The sequence below is a fragment of the Melospiza melodia genome, chromosome 18 (genome assembly GCF_035770615.1).
Source record: "Melospiza melodia melodia isolate bMelMel2 chromosome 18, bMelMel2.pri, whole genome shotgun sequence".
Lineage (NCBI taxonomy): Eukaryota > Metazoa > Chordata > Aves > Passeriformes > Passerellidae > Melospiza > Melospiza melodia.
The window spans coordinates 15,154,320-15,169,177 of record NC_086211.1 but is presented as its reverse complement, the minus strand read 5'-3'; the positions used below and the strand labels follow the sequence as shown (position 1 = coordinate 15,169,177).

The 14,858-nt window shown below is 48.6% G+C and overlaps 1 protein-coding gene across 1 annotated transcript in view; it reads right to left on the bottom strand.

The window, feature by feature from the left end:
* The window catches only part of SEC14L5 (SEC14 like lipid binding 5), a 41,214-nt gene that overhangs the window by 17,571 nt on the left and 8,785 nt on the right, over positions 1–14,858 (bottom strand). The window contains exons 4-7 of the mRNA XM_063171298.1: positions 3,458–3,607; positions 3,219–3,350; positions 1,023–1,151; positions 88–298 (exon numbers count right to left, since the gene is read on the bottom strand). Of these exons, the coding sequence (XP_063027368.1) occupies positions 88–298; positions 1,023–1,151; positions 3,219–3,350; positions 3,458–3,607 (622 nt within the window). The remainder of the gene's footprint in view (positions 1–87; positions 299–1,022; positions 1,152–3,218; positions 3,351–3,457; positions 3,608–14,858) is intronic.

The window sequence follows — 14,858 nt, the reverse complement described above, 5'->3', positions numbered from 1 at the left end:
CTCCTCCTCCCCCACACTCCAGATGAAAAACCTGATGCCAAGAGAAATGGAAATAAGCTCCTGGTCAGTGAGAGCTGCAGTGCCTACCGTCGGGGCTGGCAGGCTCCGGGGGCGGGCAGGGGCTGCCAGGAGGGTCCCTGCTGGTGCCAGCAGCCCCCGATTCCTGCGGGGTGGCACCAGGGGCCCGCGCCAGCGCCGGGGTTTGCTCCTCCTCCGCCGCGGGAGGGCTCCAGCGAGGGATGAACGTGATCCCCTGCGAGATCAGCTCCTTCAGGTAGTGCTCGATCACCTCCTTGCCCTGGAGGGGAGAACTCTTGTTAGGAGAAGCCTCCTCCAGAGCCAGCAAGGCGCTGGAGTTTGCTCAGGACAGATGATGAATGCTGCTAAGGATAAATAGAGAGGAAATCTCTCCTTCCATCCCCCATGATCCTGTCAAAAAACCTCCAGTATCCAAGCTCCCTGTGAATGATGAATTACAAATAATGGCCAGGAAAATCCCAGTTATGGATGCCTTTCTAACACTTTTACCCCATCCTCCTGCTCTCAAACCCAATTAGCTGCCCTGTTCCTCTGCACACAGAGCCCCTGTCCCAAGCCCAAGCTCTGGAGACACAGGGAGTGTTTTTCAGCCAGGACTTTCCCTTCCTGCACAAAAGAGTGTCCTCAGTGCCCAGCAGCCCTGCACCCACAGCACCCAGTGCCCTGCTCCCCTGGCACAGCCACATTCCAGCCAGCTCTGCTCTGCTCTGGGCTCTTTGCCTTCCTTTGCCCACCTGAGGGACTCCAGAGCCACAAGCAAGGGCACAAAGCTCCACTGGGTGTGTTTAGAGAAAGGAAAACAGAGGGTCTGTGTGTTCAGGCAGCCAGGGGAGCCCAGGGGCAGCCAGGGAGGCCCAGGGGCAGCCAGTGGAACCCAGGGGCAGCCAGTGGAACCCAGGGGCAGCCAGTGGAACCCAGGGGCAGCCAGTGGAACCCAGGGGCAGCCAGGGAGGCCCAGGGACAGCCAGGGGAGCCCACCTTACCCGTTTGATGTTGGAGGTGTACTGCTTCATGGCAATTTTCTCCACGGTGCTTTCAAAGCCAAAAAAGGATTTGATGTCAAGGGAGGCTGACTGCTCAAAGCAGGTCCAGTCCTCGTTCTCAGGGTGAACCTGCAGCCAGGGGAACACAACACACAGGAGGGATGGGGGCATAGGGCTCATGGCCCTGGCACCACAGAGAGGGGGCAGAGGAGGCACTGCCACATCTGGAGTGACCAGCCAGGTTCATTCCCCTTGTGAACTGGACATCCAGACTTTTGCCAACCCAACATTCTTCATGTGCACAAGGAAATCAAGATTTAAACCCATGTCTGCCTCAGCAGACCTGAACTGCACAAAAAAAGTAGTGGAACTGCCCACATCAAGCATTCATATCAAAGTCTCCTTATGGAAAGATAGAGATGGCCTTGTGGAACATGCCATTAAAACTCTTACACCTGCAAAGAAGAAAAATGCAAACCAGGTTTCTTTTTTAGTTTTGGGTGGGAGACTCAGCCACTAACATCAGCCTTCTCCCCAAAACACTGGGAACATGGCAGAGCAGGGAGTTTCCCCACTCTTCAGCTCAACACACACCTTTCCCTCATTTCCCCTCTGCTGCTCTATTTATGACAGAATCCTTCCCTCTTTCAAACTTAACCCTTTCCTGAGAAGGCTCTGCCTCCTCTCTGCAGGTGCTGCTGTTCACAAACTGACAGGAAAGAAAAACAACTCCAGCCCCCACACAGAGATACCACAAAAGACAAATTCCCTGGGGAGATATTAAGTAACTGCAGGAGCAGGATCATATTTCTCCAAGTTGCCTCAGAGAAGGCAGCAGAAAAGGAAAGATGAGAATAAACCTGCTTCCGGTGCACTCTGGCAGGGAAAAGGGAACTGGTAAAAATAGAGCAGGGAACCATCTTGAGGATGCAGCCAGCAGCTCCCACCCTGTTCCCCTCAAAGCCCAGATGCTGACGTTTCCTTCCTAAGGACACAGCCAAAATCAGCAAGTGTAACAATCTCAGAGTTGACCTGGGAGCATTTCAGATCTGTCAGTGCCTTCGATAATGATGGAAGTTTAATTTACAGCAGTTTTTAGGATGTTTTTTGGCAGTTTTTAGGTGGCCTTCTGCAGCCACCAAGGGATCTCTGGCCCAGGAACACCCTCACCATCCAAAATGTTCACAGCTTTTCTACTCCTCCTCTTGCCTGAAGCTCCTCACAGCCTGTTTACTCCCAAGAAGCTGAGCTGCTGTCCAGTTGCCAAAAGTGCAGGTAGGTAACAGGAGCTGGACATTAGTGTAAGGAAAGACAAGTAGGATCTGATTGCTTCCAGAAACACCTGAGCTGGGCCCTCAGAGCAGCATTGCAGTGAAACAGCACAGAAACAGCCACACAGGGAGACAGCCTGGCCACAAATAAGGCTCAAGTCCTTTCCCAAATCTTTAGAGCACAAAAATAATGACAAACAAGGTGCTAAAACTTTCACTTATTTGTGGGCAAAATAAATGGTCAGGCTTTGCTCAGGCCCTCATAATAATGAACAGTGAGGGTTTAATTCTAGACATCCAGATTTATAGACATGCCTAAGCTCTAGAAGTTTTTGTCAGCCTGAATTTCAATCAAAAAGAAACTGAGGGGACACCAGCAGTTCTGGAGTATCAGCTCTGTTTTCCACTTTCACTCCAAGCAGGGAATCACAATCAACCTGAAGAAGTTTCTCAAGCCCTATGAAAGCACAGAATGGTTTGGATGGACACACAGAATCACAAGGTTGGAAGAGACCTTTAAGATCATCAAGACCTTAAAACCCAAAAAGTTCCACCCCCTGCCATGGGCAGGAAGAAATTTCCCTATGCCAGGCTGCTCCAAGCCCTGCCCAGGCTGGCCTTGGGCACTGCCAGGGATCCAGGGGCAGCCACAGCTGCTCTGGGCACCCTGTGCCAGGGCCTCCCCACCCTCATAAGGAAGAATTCCTTCCTAATATCCAACTTGTCTGTGAGAAGCCATTCCTCCTGGTCTTGTCTCTCCAAAGCAATTGAACAATCCCACACTCAGTACCCAACAGCCTTTCCAGCCCCAGAGTCTCTAATCCCATTGTTGCAGGGGTGCTCAAAGCCACCCATGCACCTTCCCCCAGTGTGTGAGTGCACAGCTGGCCCCTCCCAGCACAGCCAGCCCCAGCAGGGCTCTCACTGAGTAGCTGCAGGTCTCCCTGACCACCACCCTGTTGGCAAAGGTCTCGTTGTGGGCCTCGATGCGCAGCGTTCGCTCCCTCCAGTTCACCGTGTTCCTCTGGATGAAGAACACGTGCTCCACCCCTGCAATCTGAACAGGAGGGGAAACACTGAGACACGAGAGTAGCTTTAGGAGCCTTTATCTATCTGAGCCAGCCCACAGAATGCAGGCCTCTCTGCTCCCCAGGTTCCACCTGCCTTCTTCAGCAGCCTGGGAGCGTCCACGTTCAGCTTGCAGCTGCGCTCGATGACGTGGATGGCTCCGTCCTCACTCCTGGATTCGTGCAGGATTTCACTCCCCAGGAACACTGGGATCTCTGGGCACGTAGGAAAGCGTTTCTCGTAGGCCTAGAAGTGAAAATAAAGTAAATTTCAGCTTCTGGGTAAATCAATTTTAACTGTTTCTGAATTAAATAATTCCCTGACAGTGAAAGTCCAACAAAACACAGCCCTCTGAACTCTGGAGGTTTCCCCAGTTTTCTCAGAGGTGAAGTTAAAGCAGAGTAGGTACAAGCAGGGACAGCAGCATGTCAGTCACCAGCCAAACATGTCCTAACATAACTTTCCCTTCACACATGAAGTAGAAACAGAATCCTGCTGTTGAAGAATACTAGGAAGGGAATCATCACTTCAACAGCAGGAAGCTCCTAACTAGCAAAGGCAAACAGAGCTCTTCTGATTTCTGCTGGCTAAAGACTGGAATATTATAATCTCTGGGTCAATACTGTCTGTATGAAGCCTTAAAACGTGATGTGCTGAACAGTTCTTGTTGCCCTAAACAATCAAGGGTAAGACCACCAATTATTGGCTACTGACTTTGCCTCAATTTATCATTTCTAAACTCTGTCCTGGCTCTGAAATGTTCCCTGTTCTATCAGCACATTCCTGTGAAAAGCCCTTTCTCCAAAGCTTCTTTAGCAGCTCTAGCAGAAATCCACTCTTCCCTGGCACTTGCAGAGAAGTTAACTTGCATGAGCAGTACTCACTGCTGCTGCTCCTTCCCTAAGTGCTTCATCTCTTACTATATTCTAAGATGTTTGCAGGATGGAATGTTTTCCTTGGATTTCTGAAGAGCCTCTTGCACGTTGTGCTGCTGTTACAAATATGTGGTAGCTGCACAAGAATTCCACTGCAGCTGTTCCAGGAAGAGAACCTGTGCTCTCCTTCCACTCAGAGCTCCACATTTCCACCCTAAGATGTTTCTGCCATCTATCCAAGGCAATTCCTCTAGGAACTGCTGTCATCTTACCACCTTCCAGAAGACACCACCATTTTGTACAGCACAGAAAAATAAAAACATCCATGAGTTCTCTGGCCCAAAAGCAAACACTGCTGTGCTGATGCTGGAGCTGGGCTGTCAGCTCCCCATTAACACAGCCATGCAAAGCCTGGATGCCCCTGCACAGATTCATGTCCCTGCTCCCAAAATAGCCCAGGCACTTAAGGACACATTCCAGATCTGCTCCCAGACCTCTGGACGGGAAAGGAGCTATTTCAGATTATCATGTTGCTCCAGTATCAGGAGGGAAGTGCAGGCAGCTGCCAGCTGGAGTCCTGGCCAGAACAGAGCACGCAGGTTTGAAACCCTGCTCTCCCAGTCCCTCAGCCCTGTTTGCTTTGCCATACTTCCCAGAGAACTCTTCCCATGTTCTTCTACCTGCGCTTATCACTCCTCATCACAGCAATAACAAATCCAGTTTAGATAAATCCAAAATTCCTGTGCTAAGTGACTGTTTCCAACAGTTTCCAACACAGACCCCCCTGGCTCCAGCCAAGAGAAGCACTCTCACTGCTTTGAGCAGCTGAGTTTGTTAGGATGGGAGTTCATGGATCTGTCAGGCATTCATCTGCTCAGGCACAGTCAACACCTCCTATCTGTGCTTCCACCTGCCCTGTCCCAACCCTCCACACTCCAAACCACCATCCAGGGCTATCCTGAGGCCAAAGCCTGCACCTTGCTGGTCTCTTCTGTTCCAGAACACACAAAATGTATCTCTTCAGAGATACCACCCATTCTGAGTTACTGGAGTCCTGAGTGCTTGGGCAGTGCATGCTGAGAACACCTCAGAGGCCACTGGGATACCAGAATATTTAGCAACTGGTTTTGGGCACTTTGTCCCATGTCATCCCATACATGTGCCCTCAACACAGCTGCAAGAAGTGTCACTGAAAGCCCTTCCCTGAGAAAATGCTGCCCCAATTAACTCCACAGCAAGGGTGGACAGTTTGATAGGACAATGGGAAAGGGTCTTAAACTAAAAGAGGACACACTTAAATCAGATGTTAGGAAGAAATTGTTCTCTGTGAGGGTGTTGAGGCCCTGGCACAGGGTGCCCAGAGAAGCTGTGGCTGCCTCTGGATCCCTGGCAGAGTCCAAGGCCAGGCTGGACAGGGTTTGGAGCAGCCTGGGACAGCAAAAGATGTCCCTGTCCATGGCAGGGGCATGGGTGGGACTGGATGGGCTTTTAAGATCTCTTCCCACCCAAATTATTCTGTGATTCTGCCCTTTCAGGGGTGCAGCTGTGCCAGGAACATTTGAGGGAATTTCCAGACAAACAAGAGCTGTTCTAGTGGGACCAGGACCCTGAACAGCTTCACCTGTAAGTGCCCCCTCACCATGGAGGGATCACAAGAGCCAGTCTGAAACCACCACTGAATGCAGGTGTCTGTGGCTCCCATCTGAGGGTAAAGCACTGGATCTCAACTCCCAGCTGCTTCTTTCTCCACTAACTATGGAGCTGATCCAGCTGGAAACAGGCTCCCTAATAAACTGTCATTAGATCCAGCAAAACTGAGACCAAAACTGAGCGCAGGCACTTTTTCAGTCAGCTAAACAACATCTGGAGCAGGAAGAGAGGCCAGGGCAGAGGCACATGGCAGGGCACAGCCTGGTGATATAACTGTGACACGAGCCCAAACACATTGCCTAAATAGGGGGAACACTGCCATATTTGACAAAGAATCCATATCCACATCGATATTAAGTCCTTTGCTAATCTTCTTTGCACAACAGCTCTAAAAATACAGCAGGGAAGATGCCTGAGATCACATGAAGGACAGCTGAAGCCCCACGCTGCAGTCACAGCAAAGCTGTTCCCAGAGCACCCAGACTTCCCATCCCTGCAGACTGAGCTGAGCAGAGAGCAGCCCATTCCTGCACCCAGCAGAATCCTCTTACCAAAATCCTCCTCTTTGCCGCAACAGGGAAACTGAGGGAGCTTAGAAAGACAGAGAAATGCTTATTTTTTTTTCAAGCCATCACAAAGCTGTTATGTCTCCTCCTCTGTCAGGACCCAGGACATCCCTCTGGCTGTCCTGAGCAGCCAAGACCCCTGCCAGAGACCCTGGCACAGAGCCCAAAATGCCCCCGTGGGTTTGATTATGACCCGTGGAGCAAGTTACCAACCTTAGATGAAGATCTGCAAGCCATGACAAATTAAGTACAATGACAGTGAATTTATCACAAGGTGAAAAAGTAGATTTTGGGGTTTTTAGAATGGAGATTCAGGGGGGCAAGATGGAGGGATCTGGGCATGTCCTGCCTTTCTCCTTCTTCTTCTTGGCTCCCATCTTCTGCTGTGATGTTGGCACTCACAGATTGGTTTAGAGTAGAAGCTCACTGTCTAACATAGGTGATAGGTATTGGGAAGTAATTGTAAATATTGTATATGTAGTTTTTATTATAAAGATATAACACCACCCTGGGGGCAGGCAGAGTGCCTCTGTCTGACCTCCTGAGCAGACCTCAGCTGGACAAGAGAAAGAATTTCATAGATAAAAAACAATAAACAACCTTGGGACCGAGAAATGAAGAGCTCTGACTCTTTCTTCAAGCGCTGGGCTGGGAAAAGAGATTTTCAAACTTTTCTCGGGGTCACTCTGACCAGCTAATGATCTCAACACGCCTCTGGGATTCTGCAGAGTCCAAGGTGGACAACAGAACATCCCAGAGAAATGAAAGGCACAGAGTAGTTGGTATTAATTGTTTTAATGCTTTGATTACCTGCACTTGCTCTTTCAGCTCCTTCCTGCAGGAGCTCTGCACTGAGCAGGATACAGGAACTAGGATTTGTCTCTCCCTTCTGTGCCTCTCCTTTCCCAGAAGGAACAACAGCAGTGTTGTGCCAGCACTGGGTGTTACAGCTCTGCTGTGGGACTGCACTTCAGACTACACTGGGGTGGCCAAAGTCTCCACCAGAATCAGATATAGATCAAATATTTATGTATAATAAAATTAATGCTGCCATGAAGCCACTCCCTCCCTTCCTGTAAACCCCACTGGGATTAACACCTCATACCCAAACCAACCATTCCACCAGAGCTGCTGGCTCAGGACCAGTGTCCTTCCCTAAATCAAGCTGGTTTTCCCCAGATTTCTGACAAAAGAATTGCTGCAAAAATCAGTGATTTTGTTGTAGTGCACTGTAACCAACAGTTCAAAGAGTCAGTTAAATCCCTGCAGTCCTGAGACTGAAATTACACATTCAATTTCACAAGAGGGCTGAGTGAAAACAGAGGGACCTGGAATCTGTTTGAACTCATCAAGAGCATTTGCTTAGAATTATAACCAATTATTTCTGGGTGCATCTAAATGTAAAAAAAAAAAAAGAAAATAATAATTTAGATACAGCTCATTGGAATAAAAAAATTCGAATACAGAAGAAATTAAATGGAAAAAAAAAAGGTGAAACAATTTCTAGCTGAAAAGTTAAAACATGCAGGAAAGTTCAAGATCTCAAAGGTTCAATAGTGTCAGATTTTCCTTTCACACTGAAGAGAGCCCAGAGTAGGATAAGGATATTTCCAACTGGTTACAGTGACCTCTGCATCCCAACAAAGACCCCTTAGTGCCACGGAAGCTGACAAATGATTAATTACAAGGAACAATCATTAACAGTGATACAGCTGACTGTCAAATCAGCAGAGTGCTCTGACCAAGCTTTTGCCCTGGGATCTCCTGGGAAATACATCCCAGTGGTTTTACCTGCTCTGGTAAATATCCATCCCAAATGGATTATGCACCAACACTGAAAAGTGAAAATCAGCTTGTGAGAGGAGGAGAGTTTGAGAAGAATGCAAGAAGCCATGCTTGGAAGTGTTCTGAACTGCTGGCTAAATACTCAGGAACCAGTACAAACCCCACATCTGAGAGAAGACAGTACTCCAAAGACCAGCCAGATGGAAACAAGAACATATTATACAAACCCACAATGTCAAACCCCAGAAATGCCATTCTAAAGCCTCACAGCCACAGAGAAAAGAGGAATTTACCCTCTTTTACACCCCCCACTCCACCTGCTCAGCCCCTTCCCCTGCAGAGCAGGGCCCAGTGCAAGCCCTGCACACTCCCAGGTGTCAGAGATCCTGGCAGTGCCAGAGAGCTCCTGCCCCCCTTCAGGAGCTGTGACACTGCTGTTCCTACAGCAGCCACAGCACATGGCCAGGGCAGGATCTCTCCAACAGCTACTCCTGTTTCTCCTTGGCAGGGTTTGCTAGGAAGTGACCTTGAAATCAATTTACACCACAGGAATGCACAACAGGGACGTGGAACCACTGAATTACTGCAGGAAACAAAACCTCAGCAGCCAAACCCCCTGCACAGCCCAGGCAGCTCCCTCCAGCCTGCTGGGCCCTGGGTGCTTCCCATGTGATTCCAGAGGCAGCTCCTGTGAGATGGGATCTCCAAGAGCACCAGAGCTGTGAGGGGGAAATTGCTCTGTGTGGGGCACAAAGAAACTTAATTGTGATGATGTAGATGGAATTTATAGTCAATATTTCCTGATGTAGACAGAATTTATTGTCAATATTACACAAATATGTGACAAGGAGAAGACTTCATCCTTGTGCTAAAACACTTCAAATTTTCATGACCAGACAGTGTTTAAATCTGTATTAATTAATGAGAATCCTCAAGGTCATGTTACAGCCATGTGCAGGTTGCCAGGAAAAAGGAACTCCTGTGTTCAGAGGAAGGGAAGTGAGGAGGAGGTACAATACCAGGTTTTGAGCTGAAGATGCCCAGAACATCATCCCTTTGAAAAGAAATGATGAGAAGCAAGATGAAGACACCTCATCACTTTTAAGTAGGAAGTGGATGCCTTTGGAGCAGCTTTTGAGCAGCTCTAATGATATATAAATATTCCTCTGCAGATTGAGGCCTTCTAGGAAAAAAAAGAACTTCATCCTGCAGTTCCTCCCACTGCTTGGTCTCAGTGCTGAAGGGAACCACAGAGTCTGCACACACCAGACACAATAATCCACGTGCTTTGAACAGATCAGATCCCAGCTTCCCACTAGCCACAAAGTAAGATAAAATATACAAGGAACAATGTGGGAGGGACAAAATGCATATTTAGGGTACAGAAAGGCACTGATTCAGGGAAAAGAGAACTTCATTTCAAGGAGGTGCAGAGTATGCACAGCAAAAGTGTTTGGGGCCCAAGGGAAAATAAAACTCCACTTCTGTTGGCCAGAGGAAAAAGATTTGCCAGCGAGAAGTGCATGGGACAACAGCACCCAGGCCACAAACATTGACCCAGTGTTATCTCAGCCTGGACTAGAGCCAAGAATTTGCCTCATTCCTTCAGATTTTGGTGAAAGAAACAATTCAGGGAGCAGCAGCATCTATTGCAATAGAGGCACAACTGAGGGCCACAGCAGAGCTCCTACAGCCAGGCCCTGCCTGCAGCTGCACAAAGCCCTCCCAGGGAGCACCAACGTGCCTGACCTCCTGTCTGAGGAGGAACAATATCCCATTCAGGCTGTCCTGCTGCAGCCTTCTCTCCTCTGCTGGGAGAAGGAACTCTGTGTGGAGCAGCTGGGGTCACCAACAGCACAAGGCTCTGACCTTTACAAAAAACTGTGGAAGTGACACCTTATCCAGGAACCACTGCTTGTCACAGCCCAGTGTGGAGAGAGAGGAACCAAAATGGGAAGGCAAGGAGGCAGAGATCTGGTGTGACTAACACCTGAAAGAGCAAAGCACAGCAGTCAAGTGTCACATCACACATTTACTGCTTGCTGATTCACCCCAAAATCAAACAAGGCTGGCTCACAAACTGATGGCTACTCAGAAGGACACTCTGTCATTGCCAGAAGCTGCTGTGAGAATTTATACAAAGTGGCCATGATTCAGGGCCAAACTTGGGAAAGTCACTGTGCTCAGCACTTAAACAAGCTCATATTGGTTGAGGTGTAAGAATTAATTATGATTCTAAATTTTACCACCTGTTTTAGTCCCTGCTGAAGAGTTTATAATTTATCTTCTGCATCTACACCTTCAGCAGAGAAGGGTCACTACAGGAAGATGAGATAAAGGTGATGGAGCAGAGCTGGAGGTGTCTCCCTGTGCTGTGCCTCTGAACTGGAGCTCCATTCAGAGCTCAGCCATCCCTGCACCAGCCAGATTAAGCTTGAGACACAACCCATCCTTCAAGGAAAACCTCCATGCTGCAGCTGGAGAAGTGAGTAAACTGTACAGCCCTTGGAATTAGTGCAAACCTTCTGCAGGCACACATGGTCAGCACCATCCTGCCCAGCAAATGGAGTCTAAAAGCTCTCAGAGACCTCTGCCCTCCCCACACAACACACTGAGGGTGCTGTGCAGATGTTGCCAGCAGCTCTTCCATCCTCCAGCAGCTGGGACAAACAGCACTCACCAAACACCTCCTGCTCACCTGAGGGCAAACATCCCACACCACAGTCCCAGGAGAAATGTCAGCTCTTCCCCAGCCTCTGCTCACTCTCAACCTGCTGCATGCCAAGGGAGGAGGTGGCAGGGCCTGGGGCTGAGCCCCCAGAGCAGAGCCAGCCCAGCTGGCACCCACAGCATCACCCCCAGCTCCTGCTGCCAAGTGCTGCTCAGCAGCAAGATGAGGGGATATTTTTAGTGTATCTTGACAGCAGAGTTTCAAGCCTTCAAGTCACACTGAAGCATCATGTCTTGAGTCAACACTAGATTATCTCTAAGTGCATAAAATGTTAACCCAGTAGCTTCAGGCAGTCACAGTAAACTCACCTTCCAAACAGGGCAAAAAGCAGGGATGAGGGAAGCTGCCTTCTTTAAAATACTTGGCACAGCCTGCCAGGCAGAGCATGCACATCCAAGGGGGAATTTCAAGTTTTATATACCCAACAATCTATATATCAATAAAAGCCCATGGCTGCAGGCAGGCCATGCACATCCAAGGAGGAATTTCAAGTTTTATATACCCAACAATCTATACATCAATAAAAATCTGTAACATATAACAATCAATAACAAATAAATAAAATACACAAATAAACAAAAAGTAAAGCAGATTCTGCTTTGCAAGGATCTCTTAATTTCTTAACTGCTTAGGTTATTATCAAGACATTTCATGTCATGTGTGGCATGGGTTGACCACCAAAGAACACTTGTTTTGTGGCATTTTTCCCCCTTGCACCTTGATTTTCTCTCCATCTCCAGGGCCCTGCCACTCAGCAATAGCATTTCAAAATTTCTAAAAATTTCAAAATTTCTAAAAGCTGTGCCATTACCTACATCACAGCAGCTGCAAAGGAGCTCCCAAGCACTGGACACACAGCAAAGCTCCTCCCTGTGTCACCTGCAGCCATCCACAGAGAGGGCAGCAGGATCCTCTCCCCTGGCACTCCTGCACTGAGAGCTCCACTCCAAGCTCCCTGGCTGCTCCCTCTGTGCCTGCACTGCTGCTCCTAAGGATTCCAGCTGCCAGCAGCTGCTCTGCTTCCCTGCAGAAAATGCTCTCCAGAACTCACACCTGAAAGCAGAGGCTATGAGCCAGCATCAAATATTTCAGTCAAGATTCTACTTTTCTTTATTTAAAACCAGGCTGTGACAATAGCATAACAGTGACAGCAACTTGGAGCCCCAGATGGGGCCATTCCAGCCTGTAACTCCAACCTGGCATTCAGGAACCCCCAAAGTGTCCTCTGTGGTGCAGCAGTGCCATGGCACTGTGGGTGACCTGACAAACAATCTGCAGCACTTAGGATGGAAGACAGGACCAGCCTTTGAGGCCTGGCTGGGCTGTGAACACACACATTGAGCTGTCACTCTGGACAAACCCACAGAGCTGATGAGACACCTGCCAGACATCAGCCTGCTTGTGCATTGTCCAGCTCTCACAGCATTTGTCTGCTCCCAGCACACCCTGAGCTGTTTGGGTGTTAAGCAGCAAAAATGGGCTCAGAGGTTCTGCAGGAACATAATTTCATCAGCCAGTGAAAAATCAAACCCTTTAAGACACCACAGCACTGGGGAAGGAGGAGAGCACACCCAGCACACCAAGATTTAAGCAGTCTCTTTATACATTCAATCTGCTAAAGGCAACAGGAAGAAGTCATAAAATAAAGCTACTTAAAATCTAAAAACTTTAACACAATGCATGTTGATGCTGAAAAGGAAAATAAGTTTGAAAAAGTGGATGGAAAGCAGTTCTGGCTGTCAGAACCTGACCTCCAGCATTCAGAGCTTCTTCTCCTCCAGCTAAGCCTGACAGCCAAAACAGCAAGAAGCTGTTTTCAATTAGCCTGCATCTACAAACCTCCTAACTCTGGTGACAAAAGAATGTTGGATTGCTGTGAAATGAGTGATGCAATTGGATTTTAGTTGTCCTGGATGGTGACTCTTGCACATAACCCTGGGCCAGATCCTCAGCTGCTGGAGAGGAGCAAAAGCTTTGCCAGTGAGCAAACAGTGCAGAGCAGGCTGAGGGACAGCAGTGAGGCTCTGCCTAATCCAGTGACAATCACTGGGACTGCTCCTGAGAGTCAGGCACAAGAGAGAGACATCTCACACTGGGACCATGGATGTTTGCTTTCCATGGCTATGACCCTGCGTGCAGCATGAGAGAGTAGAGATGATGGAGAAGGAATGTTTCAGCTGCTTACTCCATGAGAAGTAAGTTCTGACTTGAAATAAACTTGCAGCAATTGTAGCCTGAATTAAACTTGTCACTCAGCTTGTTAGAACCTCTGACACTCAATCTATACTGAGCTGAAACAGATCCATCCACTGTTAATTTCCTACTTTGTCTTACCTGCAAAATAAAAAACTGCAGAACAAGTAAATGTAAAGAACATTGGAGACCTACAAATCTGGAGATGGACTTTGGATGAGGGAACAGAGTGATAGGACAAAGAGGAATGATTTCACCCTGCCACAGGGCAGAGTTAGATGGGGAGAAATTGTTCCCTGGCACAGGGTGCCCAGAGCAGCTGTGGCTGCCCCTGGATCCCTGGCAGTGCCCAAGGCCAGGCTGGACAGGGCTTGGAGCAGCCTGGGATGGTGGAAGGTGTCCCTGCCATGGCAGGGGGTGGGATGGGGTGTGCTTTAAGACCCCTTCAACCCAAACTGTTCTGTGATTCAAACACTGAATCACCACTAAAACCAGAAGAGTCAGGGAGCTGCTTGGAAGTGCAGGCCAGGAGCTGAGATGTTGCAGCTTTCACCTGCAGAGCCAGGCAGGGGCTCCTGAGCTGCCTCAGGTCTGTCAGAGACTCTGAGTGATGCTGGAGATGAGACACACCCCACACCAGAGGCACCCCAGAGGAGCCACCCCAGCCACATTCTCACTGCAGGAGCAGAACTGGCCTGGCTGATGGGCAGCACTCAGGCAGCACAGAAGCACACACCAAGGCTCCCCCATGTGTGTGTGTGTGTGTGTGTCCAAGAGCTCAGGCTCCCAGCTGCACAGATATGTGTCAGCACATGCCCTGGGCAGCACCAAGAAATGAGGTCAAGCAGAAAGCAGCACTGACTCACATCAGGCACATGTGGGGCTCCACGGCAGCTCTGTCTCAAGCACAAAACACAACTGCACAGGCAACGGGAGCTGATGCTCCTGCAAACCTCCCAGTGCCTGATCTTTGCTCTTTTTCCCCAAATCATGACTTATTTTTATAGAGTAGTGCAGAAAGATCTCTCTCTTGCAGCAGAAAGCATAACTGCTCTTAGCAGTGAGAGCTGAACACGAAGTGCACTGTGGCAAGAGGAGCAAATCATTGACAAGTGCTGCCAGAGATTTCTCATCTGCACCACTAATGCAGCAACTGAAATTATCCATCACATACACAAGGCCCTGTGAGGTCTCTGGGGGGTTATTCCCAACCTGTACCTTTAGGGACCTGACCCTATAAATTCCCAAAAGGGTGTGAAAATGGTCAATGTCCACCTTGAGTGTGAAGGGCTGAGGCACTACTAAAAAGAACAGGAGCACAACTCCCTACCACGTTCAAAGCTGAAACCCTCCAGCCCCAGCCATCTCATCTAACCTAATAATTCACTGCAAATAACATTAAATATGCAATATCTCTCTCTCTTGGCTGTTTCCTGCATGTTGGACTCGCTCACCCAAACCAAATTCTCCTCCCCAGTACAACACAGAAGGCTCACAAATATTTGCATCAGTTATATGTGGCAGAGGTACCTCTCCTTCTGGATTTTTCATTCATTATAACATTATAAAAAATCCCTTTTAGCTTTCCAGCTACAACAGAAAGAAAATGAAAAGTAAGTTTATACTTGGGAATTTTCTTAGCTGTAAGATAAAATTAGAAGACATGCAATGTCAAATCTACTGATCTAATTGAAGGG